Source organism: Podarcis bocagei (genome assembly GCF_964188305.1).
Source record: "Podarcis bocagei genome assembly, chromosome: 12".
Lineage (NCBI taxonomy): Eukaryota > Metazoa > Chordata > Lepidosauria > Squamata > Lacertidae > Podarcis > Podarcis bocagei.
In genome coordinates this window covers 10,192,362-10,206,454 of record NC_138137.1, presented here as the reverse complement: position 1 = coordinate 10,206,454, position 14,093 = coordinate 10,192,362, and the positions used below count along the sequence as shown (strand labels likewise).

Genomic DNA, 14,093 nt, shown 5'->3' with positions numbered 1-14,093 from the left:
TCCTTCCTTCTTTCTTTCTTTCTTTCTTTCTTTCTTTCTTTCTTTCTTTCTTTCTTTTGTGTGCCACCTTGGGCTTGATATTGGAGGAAAGGTAGAATGGAAGTCTAGCAAATAATGCATACATACTGGAAATTTTAGGCACCCTTTTAGTATTGTGTTTATTCCTGCCCTTTTGTACAGAAGGCAGTCTATGACATCAAGGGATTGGAATCCCTGCCTTATGGGTCGAAGCTTAGCTTGTTAGGCTTGAGGTCTACTCCAAAATTCCAATCTAGGTTCCAAGGGATGCAAGCTGGAGTGACTTCCATTTCTGCATGGTTTGAGGCAGTATCAGTGGAAAGCTCTCAACACAGAGAGTTTCTGCTCCCTTTGTAAGGAAGCTGTGGGAGGTTATCTCTAGAAGTGATTTGTAGGACTGCATCATGAACTTTGGTCCACACAGAATCATAGAATGATCATTAAAATGAGGATTTAATGATGTGACTTTTGAATACAGAATTCTTCAGTAAGTTTCTGATACTTTTAAGATGTGTCCTGGTTTTACCAGTCCTATAAAATGAATATGCTTTTCTGCACCCCAGAGTTAGGGACTGCTCTCTAGAGATAGGGAAGGGAAAAGGAACTTCCCACTTTTCCTTTTTTTAAAATATAATTTTTATTAAGTTTTCTATATTTCATTACATTTCAGAATCAAAAATCAAAGAATTTATAACTTAAAGCATTGCTTAAATTGATTAAAGTGGAACTGCCCACTTTTCCATGTGTCCTGAGGGCTGCCTGTGCATACAACTTTGCCTTGTCCAGGTCTGTACTTAGCCACATGTGGGTGACGTAGGGGGTTCTTGCTTTCTCAGCTTCCATCTTGTTACCAAATATTTTGTTGCATTTAGGTATAGTTTATGGGCTTCTGCTGTTGGTTCTAATCTCTGAAGCCAGGTGTTGCTCTTTTTCTCCAGCCCGAAACAGGAACTCTTCTAGTGTTGGGAGACTTCCCACTTGACACATTGAAGAATAGAAATTTATAAGATGTCCCTTTTTGCAAGCTGAACAAAAGGAAGCAGGCAAGCACCTATATCGCTACATTTCCCTCCAAAATAGCAGCATATCCTTGGAGCCCCCAACCACAAGGCTCTTCTTGAAATCTAGCTGCAATAACTCAGACATCTATTCCATTTTAACTTCCAAATGATTTCCTTCCAGCTCACACTCCGGCAGATAGGGTATATCATCAAGAACCTGTTAGCTACCAGGCATCCAAAGCCATCAATGCTCATTTAAGCAAGCACCTTCTAGCCATTAATACCCTCTGAAGAAACATCTTTAGCTATTAACTATGCAAAAGGCTAAAGAAAATCCTTAATATCATTTTAAATTTGATTTATACATTTATATCTGACCTAAGCAAGAGTATTCTAGGTAGCTTATATAAAATACGGGAAACCATGGTCAACGTGCCTATTAGGCTAGCCAAACATTTAACCAACTGGTGCCTAAGATGCAGATTAATGTTGAACCACTCACAGGATCTTTCAGATTTAACAGCTCGACATCCTATTCCCCTCTAATACTCCTAACCTGATCCAAAACACCCACCCACCCCACTCACACGTGAAAACAAAGATCACCACAGCCAATCACAAACAAACAACCACACCCTAGGCCAACCCCAACCTCTCTCACCACCAAAGGAACACAAATGAATAGAAGAGGACCTGCACAAGCGACGCTGACACAAAACCCCACATATATTAAGTAAAATAGAAATATTGCCACCCGACCCCACCCCCACTCACCTTTCCCCTCTCCATCTCTTTCCCCCTTTTCTTCCTAATGTCTCAACAAATGAAACTGATCTGTAAAAAATGTTACTTGAAAAGAGAGAGAGAGACATTGCACATACTTTTGTAAACCAAGAAAATCTTTAATAAAAATGCAAACAAAAAACCAACGACCCATTCTCTCTGCAGAGGGATGGGCATGGTGCATGGGTTTTTATGTGCAGAAGATGGGTAGAAGCAGGGTGAAGGGTGGAGTGAGCAGGTGTAGATCTAAACATAGGTCTTAGTTCACATAGATGCTCAAGGAAAAAGCATTCCATTCAGCTGCAGTGACTTAATGGCAAAAGAGGGAGGATTGGGAGTGGGAAATAAGTCAGCCCGACCACTCCATTCCTCCCAGCCCTTCCTTTCACTCCCCTGGCTTCCCTGCATCCAGACCTCACACATTAAAGGATCTTAAAACTTGCATAACATTTTGGTTGCTAAAATTATACATCAACCCTCCCAAGAAGAAGAAAAATACATGAGGAGCACCAATAATTCAAGTTTATCTACCCAAGGTATTCACCTAACCTCCAAATGAAATCTCTTATGACACATTTAAAACCACTTCAGTGATAATATCCTCTCCATTGCAGGGTGATTAGAAATGTTGAGTGCTCCCCTCCCTTTAAATTTTGAAAGCTTGTCAAGACCCAGAACGGGGGGGGGGGGAGCTGCAGTAACTCAATGAAAGGGTGCAGGAAGGGGGGTGGGGAGCAAGACTGGTTGTCAAAACAAGCTCGTAGTTTCCAACGCCAGAACATAAAGTGAAGCTGTCAGTCAGCCTGGGGAAGCCAGGAGAAATACGGCTGTGGGGAATGGATTCAGAAGGGATTGCTGAACCAGGAGGAGGATTATTCAAAGTGATAATAATAATAATAATAGTAGTAGTAGTAGTAGTAATGATAAATACACACTCTGCCCCAAATTCTACTTCATGCTTCTCTGCAGTAATCAAAGCCTGTAGGTGAAGGCACATGTCTTTCAGGTTATATAGGGACTGTTCAGATGTTTAAATTCTTAAAAATGCTGATGTCATTGAAAGGGAATGGACCAGGGATGGAAGAATCTGTGGCATTGCAGATGTCATTGGACTTTAACTCCAGCCAGCATGAGCCAGAGTCAGGGATGGTGGAAGTTGTAGCCCAACGGGATATGGAGGGCTCCAGCTTCCCCATCCCTGGATTACACACCTGCATGTAAAATAGGTCCATGGCAGCTGAATGGAACCTTCCTATTTAGAGGTTGCAAACTCCTGCATATCAAGTGCTGGAAACAAACAACAGGGGTTGGCTGTAGATTCTTGGCTTCATCCCTTGCCTGCAAACTTGGAAGAGGCATTCTGTCATAAACAGAAGGCTCGGCTAGATGGACCTTTAGTCTGAACGCTCAAAGAAAGTGTCCCTGCTACGGCATACTGCAACATTCTTGATAGTGCAGGAAAAGTTTATAAGTGGGGTTCATGGGGTAAAAATCTGTCATCCAGCAAACACCAATACTTGTCTTCTGTTTGTAACTGTCTAGTAGTTCAGATGGTAGACAAGTTAAGAAGTCAATCTGGTTTTCTGTTTACGTATGGCAAGCATTCATTATCAATTTCCAGGAACATAAAACTGGTTCCCAAACTTTTGCTGAGGGTCTTGGCAGACCACTTACAGATTTCCCTGCTTGCTGTAGCAATTGAAATCCGTAGGGATATTTACTGCAATGGATGTTTCATCTCCCATCTTCAACCACAAATCCACAGACATGTCACAGACCATCCAAATGAAGCTGATGGACCACTGATGGTTCGTGGACCACGGTTTGGGAACCCCTGCCATAAAAATCACCCATCACAGTACCCTTTGTCATATTTAACCTACTGGTCTTTGAGAATTATGTTTAATTTTGTGATAGCCCTGGTAAACACAGGATGCTATCCACATTTACCTGGGACTAAATCCCACTGAATTCAGTAGAGCTTAGTCATGCAGAGGATTATCCTTACTTGCTGCTTTTGAGATTGCTTGGCTCTAGTAGTGAAAGGCTAAGTCGCTTCCAGTAAAAGCATGTATTTGCGGTCACTGACAAAGAGCCTCAAGTTTTTTTCTGTAGACAAGCATAAATTATCTGTTGCAAGATTGTATCACTTCAGGCTGTAGGTGAGGGGAGGATTGAATGAAAAAGGCTTCCCCATATAAAAAGGGTTCCCATTCCAGTGTGACAGGTTACCTAGGGATGTGCAGAGAGTTATTGATGTGGAAGAACATTCAAACCACCAATTCCTCGCCTGCACTCTAAAGAAGTGCAAGTCTGTAACTGATTCGTCACAAGAGTCTACTGATTATGGATGATTTAGAAAGGTGGAACAATTCAACTGCTGATTACATCAGTTCCCTGCCGAAGCACACCTATAGACACTTGTATACTTCATGTGTGCTAGTTCTTATAGATCAAATCATTTTAAGGAGACTAATTTATTTATTTATAATATATATTTGTAAGACTCCTCATAAAACAAATACTTTAGACATCTTAAAGGAAAAGTGCTAAGTCTATGCAGTCTCTTTTAACAGGAAAGAGTCAACTCATGATAACTTTTCCCTGTTAGTCTCCTGAAGTAGTGTGATTTATATTTTGAAGTAACTAATTTTTTTCCTATGATATTTCCTGCAAAAGAATATAGTTGCTTGTCATGATGTCCCCTTGTCTCTTATTGATGTTTCCTGAGGCTACCAGATGAGGTTTCGTTTGAAACCTTGTATCTTTAAAATAGGTATAGGGCGATAGAATCATAGAATTGTAGAGTTAGAAGGGACCCAAGGGTCATCTAGCCCAAACCCTTGCAATTCAGGAATCTCAGCTGTTAGAATGGAACACAGCCAATACCCATGTTAAATTGCATATATCAGTAGCAGCTGCACAAAGCCAGATGCCTAGCCAACCTATGCATATTTTCTTTAGCTAGATCAGTTCTTACACTCCAGATGATAACAAGAAAAAACACTTCCAAGAAGAACAGTTGGCTGAAGATTATGATAATTTACAGGCATTGGAAGTTGACTGAATTATTTCATTGCAGACAAATACATTAAGATTTCGCTCTTGTGCACTCTTTCTAAAAAAAATGTGTAAATTATACAGCAGGATGTGGTGAACCTGATGCCCATGAAGTAGCTCTCCAATGCTCAGCAAAATCCTCCTTCTTGTATGCCATCATGGCTTGAAGATTGGAGTGTTCCAGGGAGAGGAAAGAGTGAGCATGCTCTGCTTTCCTGGGCACTTTTATTCTCTTCCACTAGCAGAATGCATGAGATAAAAGGCACTTTTTTCAAAATAATCAGAGGCTACAGGCAGAATAACCTCTCTGCCAAGCTCAGTACTGTGATGGGAAGGATGATCCCCACCCCTCTCCTCTACTGATGGGCACAGATTGACAATGGAGCTGGGGGTCTGTATGCCTCAGTGTGTGTGTGTGTGTGTGTGTGTGTGTGTGTGTGTGTGTGTGCCTGCCTGCCTGCCTGTTTGTGTGCATCTCTAACTCCCTGTGTAGGTCTGCCTACATCCATGCATATTTCTGTGCTCAAACCTGGGTTATGTTCACTTTCACGTTGGCCATGCGGCCCTCAGAAAGTTGGCCAACAGCAATTATGGCCCTTGGGTCCTCCTATATGGCATTCATCATCCTGAATGTTCTGCATTAGTCCACCACGTTCATTTACTACAGTGTTGGTCCCCGCAAAGCAAACGACAAAGAACTCTTGTGATATGACAGTACTCAGTCACCACAATTAGCTGAGCATCTCTAAATGTTATTACTAATCTCCCTTTACACTTTAATCACATGTTGTTGTGCTGACCCCCCCCCCAAAAAATCCATTTTAATTTAAAAGCATAGTTTATCCCTTGCCAATAATATACTACCTTGTTGCTCGCATATTGTGAGCTATAATGGATATGGAAGGATGCATTATTAAAGCTATAAATCAATACCGAGGCTGGGAAAGTTAATAATTTAACAAATCACTTGGGCTGCACTCCTGCAATGTATGACATCATCAAAATATTCAGTTAAAATGATGTCAATGTAATGCAGCTATACAGCTGCAATGTTTGCATCCATGGGGTGGGAGCATTAATGAGAGCTTAAAAAAAATTGGTTCCGCCCCCTCCTCTTCGTAAACAATAGAACACTATGTCAAAGCAACTATGGACACAACTTTAGTGTAGTTATATGAACCACACAGTGACCATTGCTAGTGTTGTAGTCTGCAATTGTAATCTGCACCAGAGGCATCTTAAACCTGGAAATTTAAAATAAGGAATGGTAGAAATGTTGAGTTCCAGCTACAGTGTGGATTTGCTAAGGCTTTCTACCAGTGTGCCGTGGCACCTTGGGGTGCCTTGAAAGATGGTCAGACGTGCCGTGGGCCACACTGGCCTTTGTCCCCCTTTCCTTCCCTCCTCTGATGCCCCCTTGCACCTCTGCCCCCCAAAGGCTTGCACAGCTATTCATTGCAGCAGCCCTGGCTGCAAACTCCCCAGGCAAATGGCACCTCTGGGGCTGGCCAGGGGGTGCTGGTTGCCAGGAGCTGAGGTGGCAGAGACCAGGAGTGGCTGCTCAGCTGCCTGGAGGACTCCCAAGGAGAGAGGAGCAGAGAGAAGGCTGAGGGAACACTCCACAAGGGAGGGTGCTTGAAAAGGGGTGAGAGGCTACAGGCAAGGGGTGACGTAACTGGGCTGCTGAGCCCCACAGGGGTGCCACAGAAAGAATGTAGTTAGTTAAGGGAGCCGTGGACTCAAAAAGGTTGAAAACCTCTGTGCTAAGGAATAGTGCTGAACTGTAGCTCATTTAACAGCAGGTGATGAACTGCGACTGCACTGAAAGCACCCACAAACTGGTGAAGGTGCCTAGTAGTGCTGACTGTCAGAGTTTTCTATCTCCCCTCATTGCTTTCATATTGGAGTCTGTATTATGGGTGTTTGCTTTACTGAATGCAGAGTCTTTTTGAGCTGGAAAATTGAAACACCTTGTTTCCCATTGACCCAACAATGTGATTTGCTAGGCAGTGCCACAGGATGCTTCACAATCTCGCCACTCTTTGCCAAACCTTATCCCTGGCTTTGCTCACTGACTTTGGATACCACACGGTGTTTTTTGGGGGGTGGGGCTGCTTTGACTCTGGGTGCCCTGTGCAGATCCGGCTTCATGTTGAACAAGCCCAGAATCACACCATGACACCGACCTTGGCTTGCAATTAGGAAGTCAGCTAAAGCTGCTGCATTCTACTAGTAATGTTATGACTAGTTTAGATCCAGCCCTAGTGCTGTGCAAGCAGACTTCCACAGCACAATGAGACTTCCCCTTCCTCTCCTCCACCCTGTAGCCTCCTGCGCTTTGAATATGCTCTGGAGGGTCTCCCAGCCTTCCAGAGCTGATTTTTGGGTGGTTAGCAGGGACTGCGGGGAAGGGAGAGAGAAAATGAAAGTCAGTTGCATGAGCGTAAGTCCGTTCTACAAACTAGCTGACTGGATGTCATCAAATGCATTTTAAACATACACACACCTGGTAGAGCATAGCCATATTATACCTGGTCAATGATCATGAGTTAGCTCTCATTTGTAACATGAAATTTTCATCGGCAATATATGCCACCCACAGGCTTCTCTATTCCATGTTGGATGAGATGCTTGCACTGTTGCATGTCACAACCATGGTCCCCAAGTGATACCAGCAGGCTTTGCAAACTCATCCAAGATTGCAGTTGGGGGGAAATGCTTTGGATGAGGTTACAGATAAATAATTTGCTTTGTAGAAGTTACTTAGTAATGTGGCTGTTGCTCAGTCCGTAAGCCCTGTCTATCCTGTGGAAGTAGTGTTTATTACAGTAAACCTGGCTTTTTTTTCAGGTTCAGAGTCTTCCAGCAGCGCTGGGTCCTCAGGATCTCTGTCACGAACACATCAACCTCTCCAAAGTGCATCAGTTGTCCCTGGAGTTACAGCCACCTCTTCTAGCAATGTTCCCTATACAGACAATGGAATAAGTGGCCAGGTAGTAGCAAACAACACCAGCTACATCATACTTCCACTTGAAGCTGCAGGGATTCCACCAGGAAGTATCCTGCTCAATCCACACACAGGTCAGTTGGTTTCATGTTTCCTAATATTTTGGCAAACCACAGCCCATAGAAAAATCTGGGGGCTGATCATTACTAAAACAGAAATTACAGTTCCCAAGAGACAGATATCTTGCAGTGAGAGACCACATCTTTCCTTGGGTATCCACAGGTGAAGTTACAATCACATGAAGGGCAATGTCCAAACAGGGTTCCTGCTTTTGGGCAAAGAAACTACCTCATCAGTAAACTATGCACTGAATAGGTATTTCATGAGCAGTGAACAGCGCCATTAATAATGTACCACCAAAAGAAAAATGTGGAGACCTAATACATAGCATGTCAGCACAGAGGGAGCGAATGGATACCTGGAGTTAAATTTTTCATTAAGAACCCTTAATGCATTAAGAGCTTACTGGAATGCAGTTATTATTTGAAAGAAGATCAGCATGGGTCATAAGCTCTCAAAAGGAAGAAAGCATCTATCTATGCTGAACTAATATCTGATGGCTTCAGCTAAAGATCAGTTAAAGTTCCACATTAGGCTACAATCCTATATACAGTTTTCTGAGTGTAAGTCCCTTTGAATTTGGTCTTACTGCTAAGAAGGCATGTAGGATTGCACTCTTAATCAGTCAGTTGAACTAACTGATATGTGTATCTGAATAAGTGTGCATGCACACGAAAGCTCATACCAATAACAAACTTAGTTGGTCTCTAAGGTGCTACTGGAAGGAATTTTTTTAATTTTGTTTCAACTATGGCAGACCATCACAGCTACCTACCTATATCTCTAAGTGATATGGCCATTCCTTTATAGAATCACAGAATGAAGGAGGCATTCTTAACTAATTGTGCACTCAATTCATTTGTCTTAGAGAAGAACAAGCATAGTGAACTTAACAATTTATTCAGATTCTGTAATTTCTGATTTAGTGCACTTTAAGAGAAAACATTGGCTAATGGCTGCCAAAGTCTCAATGGTGCAAAAAAAAATATCTAACCTTGTTGCTTTGAACTTGGAACATTTCCATTCATCAGTACTTAAGGGTTTGGGGAAGATATCCATACATTTGTAAGAGAATTAAATGTGTTGCGCTAGTTCTTTGTTTGGTGGTTGCTTTATTTTTGTAAAGTTGTCTTGAAAAGTACATTAAAGATTGATTTGCTCCAGGTCAACCATTTGTAAACCCTGATGGTACACCTGCAATATACAACCCACCCAGCAGTCAACAGCCTATTAGAAGCCAGATAGTTGGACAGTCTCAGCAACCGCCTTCATCCCAGCAACCTGTGCAGCAACCACAGCAACAAATTACAAGTCACCTTGTCACGCAGGTAAGGGGGAAATGTCTGCCTATATGCTAGCAGCTATGTATCCAGTGTGAGTCTATTAGAGCAGTATTACAGTGGTGCCTCGCAAGACGAAAAGAATCCGTTCTGAGAGTCTCTTCGTCTAGCGGTTTTTTCGTCTTGCGAAGCAAGCCCATTGACGGATTAGCGGATTAGCGCTATTAGCGGCTATTAGCGGCTTTTAGCGGCTTATCGGCTTATCGGATCAGCTGATAAGCGGCTTAGCGGCTTAGAAAAAAGGGGGGAAAGGGAAAAAACCCCGCAGGAACTTGCAAGACATTTTCGTCTTGCAAAGCAAGCCCATAGGAGATTCGTTTTGCGAAGCACCTCCAAAACGGAAAACTCTTTCGTCTAGCGAGTTTTCCGTCTTGCAAGGCATTCGTCTTGCGGGGCACCACTGTATTTGGTGCTGCCTTATTCTTTTCCCAGCCATACAAGGAGCAGTTAAGGCACTGAAGTAGCGCATCGTGCAAGATTTGCATCCAGTGACACCTTGAAAGACCGATGACTCTAAGGCACAACTTTTACAGATGACACACCAATAGTTGTTTCCCTCAGCAGCTTTGCAAGGGGTCATCCAGTGCACCCCTCTGAGCCTGTAAAATATCATGGATTCCTCCTGCTCACCGGTCCCAAACCGATATAATTTAGGAGGTTTCTTTGCATTACCATGGCAGCCTTCCAAGCTGTGCATTGCACCAGCCCATGTACCTCCTCCATAGGTAAACAGCACTTCTGTATATAATGTCTCCCATCCACAAGGCCAATTCAGCAGTGGCTATGCATGTTCTTGAAGGGGTCCTTTATTGTGAGCTATCCGTTTGTTTGAGACATTGGCGATCTCTGCTTCCCTTGCCTCCCACCCCACCTGTCAGGGAACTGACATCAGAGCGAGAGGCGAAGGGGAGGCTCACAGATTGTGCTGGCGAAGGAACCAGCACCAGGGGGAGAAACAGCTCAGTGGAGGGGGAAGCTAATCAGCGCAACACCAGGGAGAAAGGGGGGCAGATGGGGGAATCGGAGAAAGGGCTCCAGGACTCTTCACTGGATCTCAGTGAGGAGAGCCCAGGTCCTCCGCTGCCCACGCCCTCCCTGTGCAGAAGACTCCCGCGCAGTGAGAGGAGGAGGAGACTGGGTGTCAAACAACTTTTATGTTGGAAGAGGTTCAAGAAACGCCCACTGACAGATTCTGCCAGCGACTGAGGCAGCTGCGCTGAGCAAGGGCTGTGCAGTCAGAAAGGTTTAACAAGGCAAATTAGCCTAGAGAGGCACCAGTTTACGCACGAGTAACTCATAGTCATTACACCACCCCATCATCATCTGAATCCTACATAAATCCACTCAAAGTGATTTACATTAAAACCTATTTAAAGCAACAATAAAAACCTAAAAGCAGAACAATTCAAATAAAAAACTCAAAAATGCACAGTTAATGAAAACACACTGCACTTAGGAGAGGCCAAAAGTGCAGGGGGGAAATGGTATTTGCATGGCATTTAAATCCATGGTGCCAGGTTTGCCTCCCCGGAGAAAACATTCCACAAATGGTGGGCCACCATTGAAATGACCCATTCTCTTGTTGCCAGTCTCCCTCCCCTACCCCAGTGGAGGGAGGCACATAATGAAGGACCCTAGCTAGAGAGCTCCTGTGAAACTGGAAGGGGGGAAGTGATCTGCATGCTAGGAAAAGATTTGCCTGCTCTGCCAAACAAAAGAAAAGGAGGAGGAACAATCCTATCTGAGATACAAATTTGCTTTGGAATTTAATTGTCACTGAATTTGGCATGATGTAGCTAACATCCTTTCTGATGCTAATAATGCCTAGGAGACATGCAAATTATTCGCACGCATATCTCCAGATACTGAGGCAGATGGTGGTGGGGAACTAAACTTGTAGAAATGCAGAGTATATGCAGAACCTTTATTTAAGTGACCCAGCTTTTTCTCCTAATGGGCATGATGGCGATTGCATCCTGGTTGTTATTGCTAGGTTGTGCACAGTAAAGCTAATTGTTAACAGGATCCTTGCTAGTTTCCCCCAGTAATACAAGAGACTCACACCAAGAAAGGACCCACGGTGCTAGGTACACATTTTCAAAGGACCATTTCTATGGCTTGCTCCTCGGCAGTAAATTCCACATCAGTCCCAATGCCAGCACAGTTGTACAAGCCCTCACATCATCCAAGTAAGAGCATCAGCATTGCATTGGAAAGTGTTGTGTTTCTTAGTGTTAAATCAAACAGGCTTTTCGCCACTGAGATAGTATTGCAGGCATGCAGGAATGGGGAATACAGTCTTAAAACAACTATATCTGACCTATTGCGCCCGATGCTAGATGAGCTGGAAGATGTCATCTTTATTTGCAGGCTATTGTTCCGACCTTGGCTCAAATTAAGAAATGTCTGTCTTTGTCTGAGGACAATAATTGAATCGTTCCCTTCCCTGCTTCTGTTCTGTTTCCTTTCTGCCTCAGCCAGTTCAGGCTCTGCAGCCTTCTTCTCAGTCAGTACAGTATCCAGCCGTTTCCTATCCTCCTCAGCATCTTCTGGCGGTGTCTCCCACACAGCAGTTTCCTGTGGTACTACAGATTTTATTACTTTTTATGTGGATTGATTACATTGTCTGAGCTTGCTTTCTGTTTGGGGGCATTGCTATCTGGAGAACTGGAGAGAAACAGAAGATAATTGCTGTAAATCTCTTGTCTTACTCAGTGATGCTGGAACTGCTTGTCACTTAGGCCTGCACAGCCAAAAAAATATATATCTTTAAAATGGTGCAAGATTCCCTCAAGCATGTGTTTGTCTGCCTTCCCAAATTAATGATTGATAAACTATTATTCTAAGGTGGTTGCCTTTTAAACCTCCTAGTTCAATTTGTTCTATTTTCATGTGCGTTTAGAGTGCTAAAGATATGGCATCACCAGCATGACTAATTCCCCCTTTTTAGCATTTACAGTTACACCTGTGGTTTTGTTTTTTGAGCTACTTGTGTTTTGAGTATATAGACATTGGTTAGGAAGTAGTTCAGGGTTTGTTTCATAAGAGCTTGGACTGAATTTCAGGATTCAGTAAGGCTTCCACAAGATGTTGTGTTTGGCGCAGAAGATATTTGCATGAACCTTGTGACTTTTCTTTTCAAAACGGAAAGATGGGGTATCTTGCAGCCATGTGAAAGGGAAACATACTTTGCAGTAGGAAATGAATGCCCATACATACTTTGGTCCAGCCCCTACAGTACAGTGGCAGGAGTTGCAATACCTTGGGGTTTACACTGCTGGCCTGGAGGGATCCCAACATCACAGTTGCACTGGCAGGACCTTCCTCAGTCAGAAAAGGAGAAAGGGGTAGGCAAAGAAGCTGGAAAGGTCAGTTGACAAGGAGAAGGCATCATCATCATCATCATCACCATCATTGCAGGAACTTCAGAGGGGAGTTAGGAACCAGGTAGCAGAGAACCAATCCTTCCACATTTCCCCCCAGCCCTCTGGAGGGGATCTGACTTTGGTTGGTGAAGGTTACTGTGGAACAGGTATATCAGGCAATCTAGGCCAAGCAACTAACACCAACTGCGGTGGGGTGAGTCCGATTCATCTCGGTTAAATAGGGGCTTGGGGCACTTGATTGCTTCTGTTACGACTTCTGGCTGTCTCCTTTGGAGCTCTCAATGGTCGCAGGCAGAGGTAGCACCATAAACGACAAAGTGCTTCCCGACAAAGAGCTGTGTGTGAATGCATGTGGTTGTACATGCAAGAGTACAACATAGAAAATATTGTGTGGGCAAAACCATTGCAAAACAAGGCGGTAGGGAGTTAGTGCATCTCTTTGAAGACACATCAGGTTTCCCACAAAGAATTTCAAAAAGATACCCATCTCAGAGACAGGATTTCAGACGAGGGACAAAGAGCACCAGCTCTCTTTGTGGTATGTTCTGTGACATACTCCACGAAAAACAGCTGCTGCAAATACATCACTGATTAATAGCAGAGAAATATGGTGAGGCTTACTGTATCATGGCAAAGCAAGAACAAACTTGATTTATTAGTAGAACGCAAAATAACTAAGCACACTTGAGGAGACCGTGCTTATAGTGGGAAGAGCTGGTGAATGCCTGAAAGAGCTTACAGACTCGTACAAGGTGACCTTGACCATTTGCTGCTGGAAGAGGTTACTTCTTTATCGTTCCCCAGTACAGGCGTATGTACTTTTGCTCTTGTCAAGTTCAGTAACTTCCCCAACTCTTGTCTGATTTGCCTAGACAGCCAAATAGACTTTGGCATTTTCTTATTCTCAGTCTAGGTATGCTAGCCAAGCGATTGCCCAAGGTAAAAACTTGAGAGGATGCAAAGATGAACTAAGGGAATGAGCTCTGGAAACATTGAGGCAGTTAGGGCTCTGCGCTGGTTAGAGGCTTGTGACATAGGGCATCCCAAATGTAAAAGTCAAACTGCCCGTGTGAAGCTAACTTTGACATGCAGTTTAAGGATTGCAATTAATTTACTGTTGATTACAGTTGACATTTTAATAGGTTAGGTAGGCTGGCATGTGAGTTTAGACCTTCATCTCAGCTGTTTCTATCCCTTCAATTTCTAGGTCATTCTAAAACAACACATTTTCTCCAGTCATTTAATGAGACAAAAGCAACAATAAATAATCCTTTAGGGTTTAAAATCAAAGAGAAAACCAGTGCTTTTTTTCTTTTTAAAGTTATTTATTTTTACTGACAATGCCCAATAAAAGATTTTCTCAGCAATGTGAGATACCATTAACTGCATTTGTAGCCTTTATGAGAATTGTTTGGAAATACACTTGATAAGATGAATG

The 14,093-nt window shown here is 43.2% G+C and overlaps 1 protein-coding gene across 21 annotated transcripts in view; it reads left to right on the top strand.

Moving 5' to 3' along the window:
• Positions 1-14,093, top strand: part of ARPP21 (cAMP regulated phosphoprotein 21) — a 248,662-nt gene that overhangs the window by 186,246 nt on the left and 48,323 nt on the right. For 19 of the 21 annotated variants that reach the window (XM_081164496.1, XM_081164497.1, XM_081164480.1 and 16 more), the window contains 3 exons: positions 7,713-7,943; positions 9,094-9,257; positions 11,747-11,851. In XM_081164496.1, the coding sequence (XP_081020622.1) occupies positions 7,713-7,943; positions 9,094-9,257; positions 11,747-11,851 (500 nt within the window). The remainder of the gene's footprint in view (positions 1-7,712; positions 7,944-9,093; positions 9,258-11,746; positions 11,852-14,093) is intronic. The other 2 variants (XM_081164490.1, XM_081164491.1) reach the window with 1 other exon arrangement.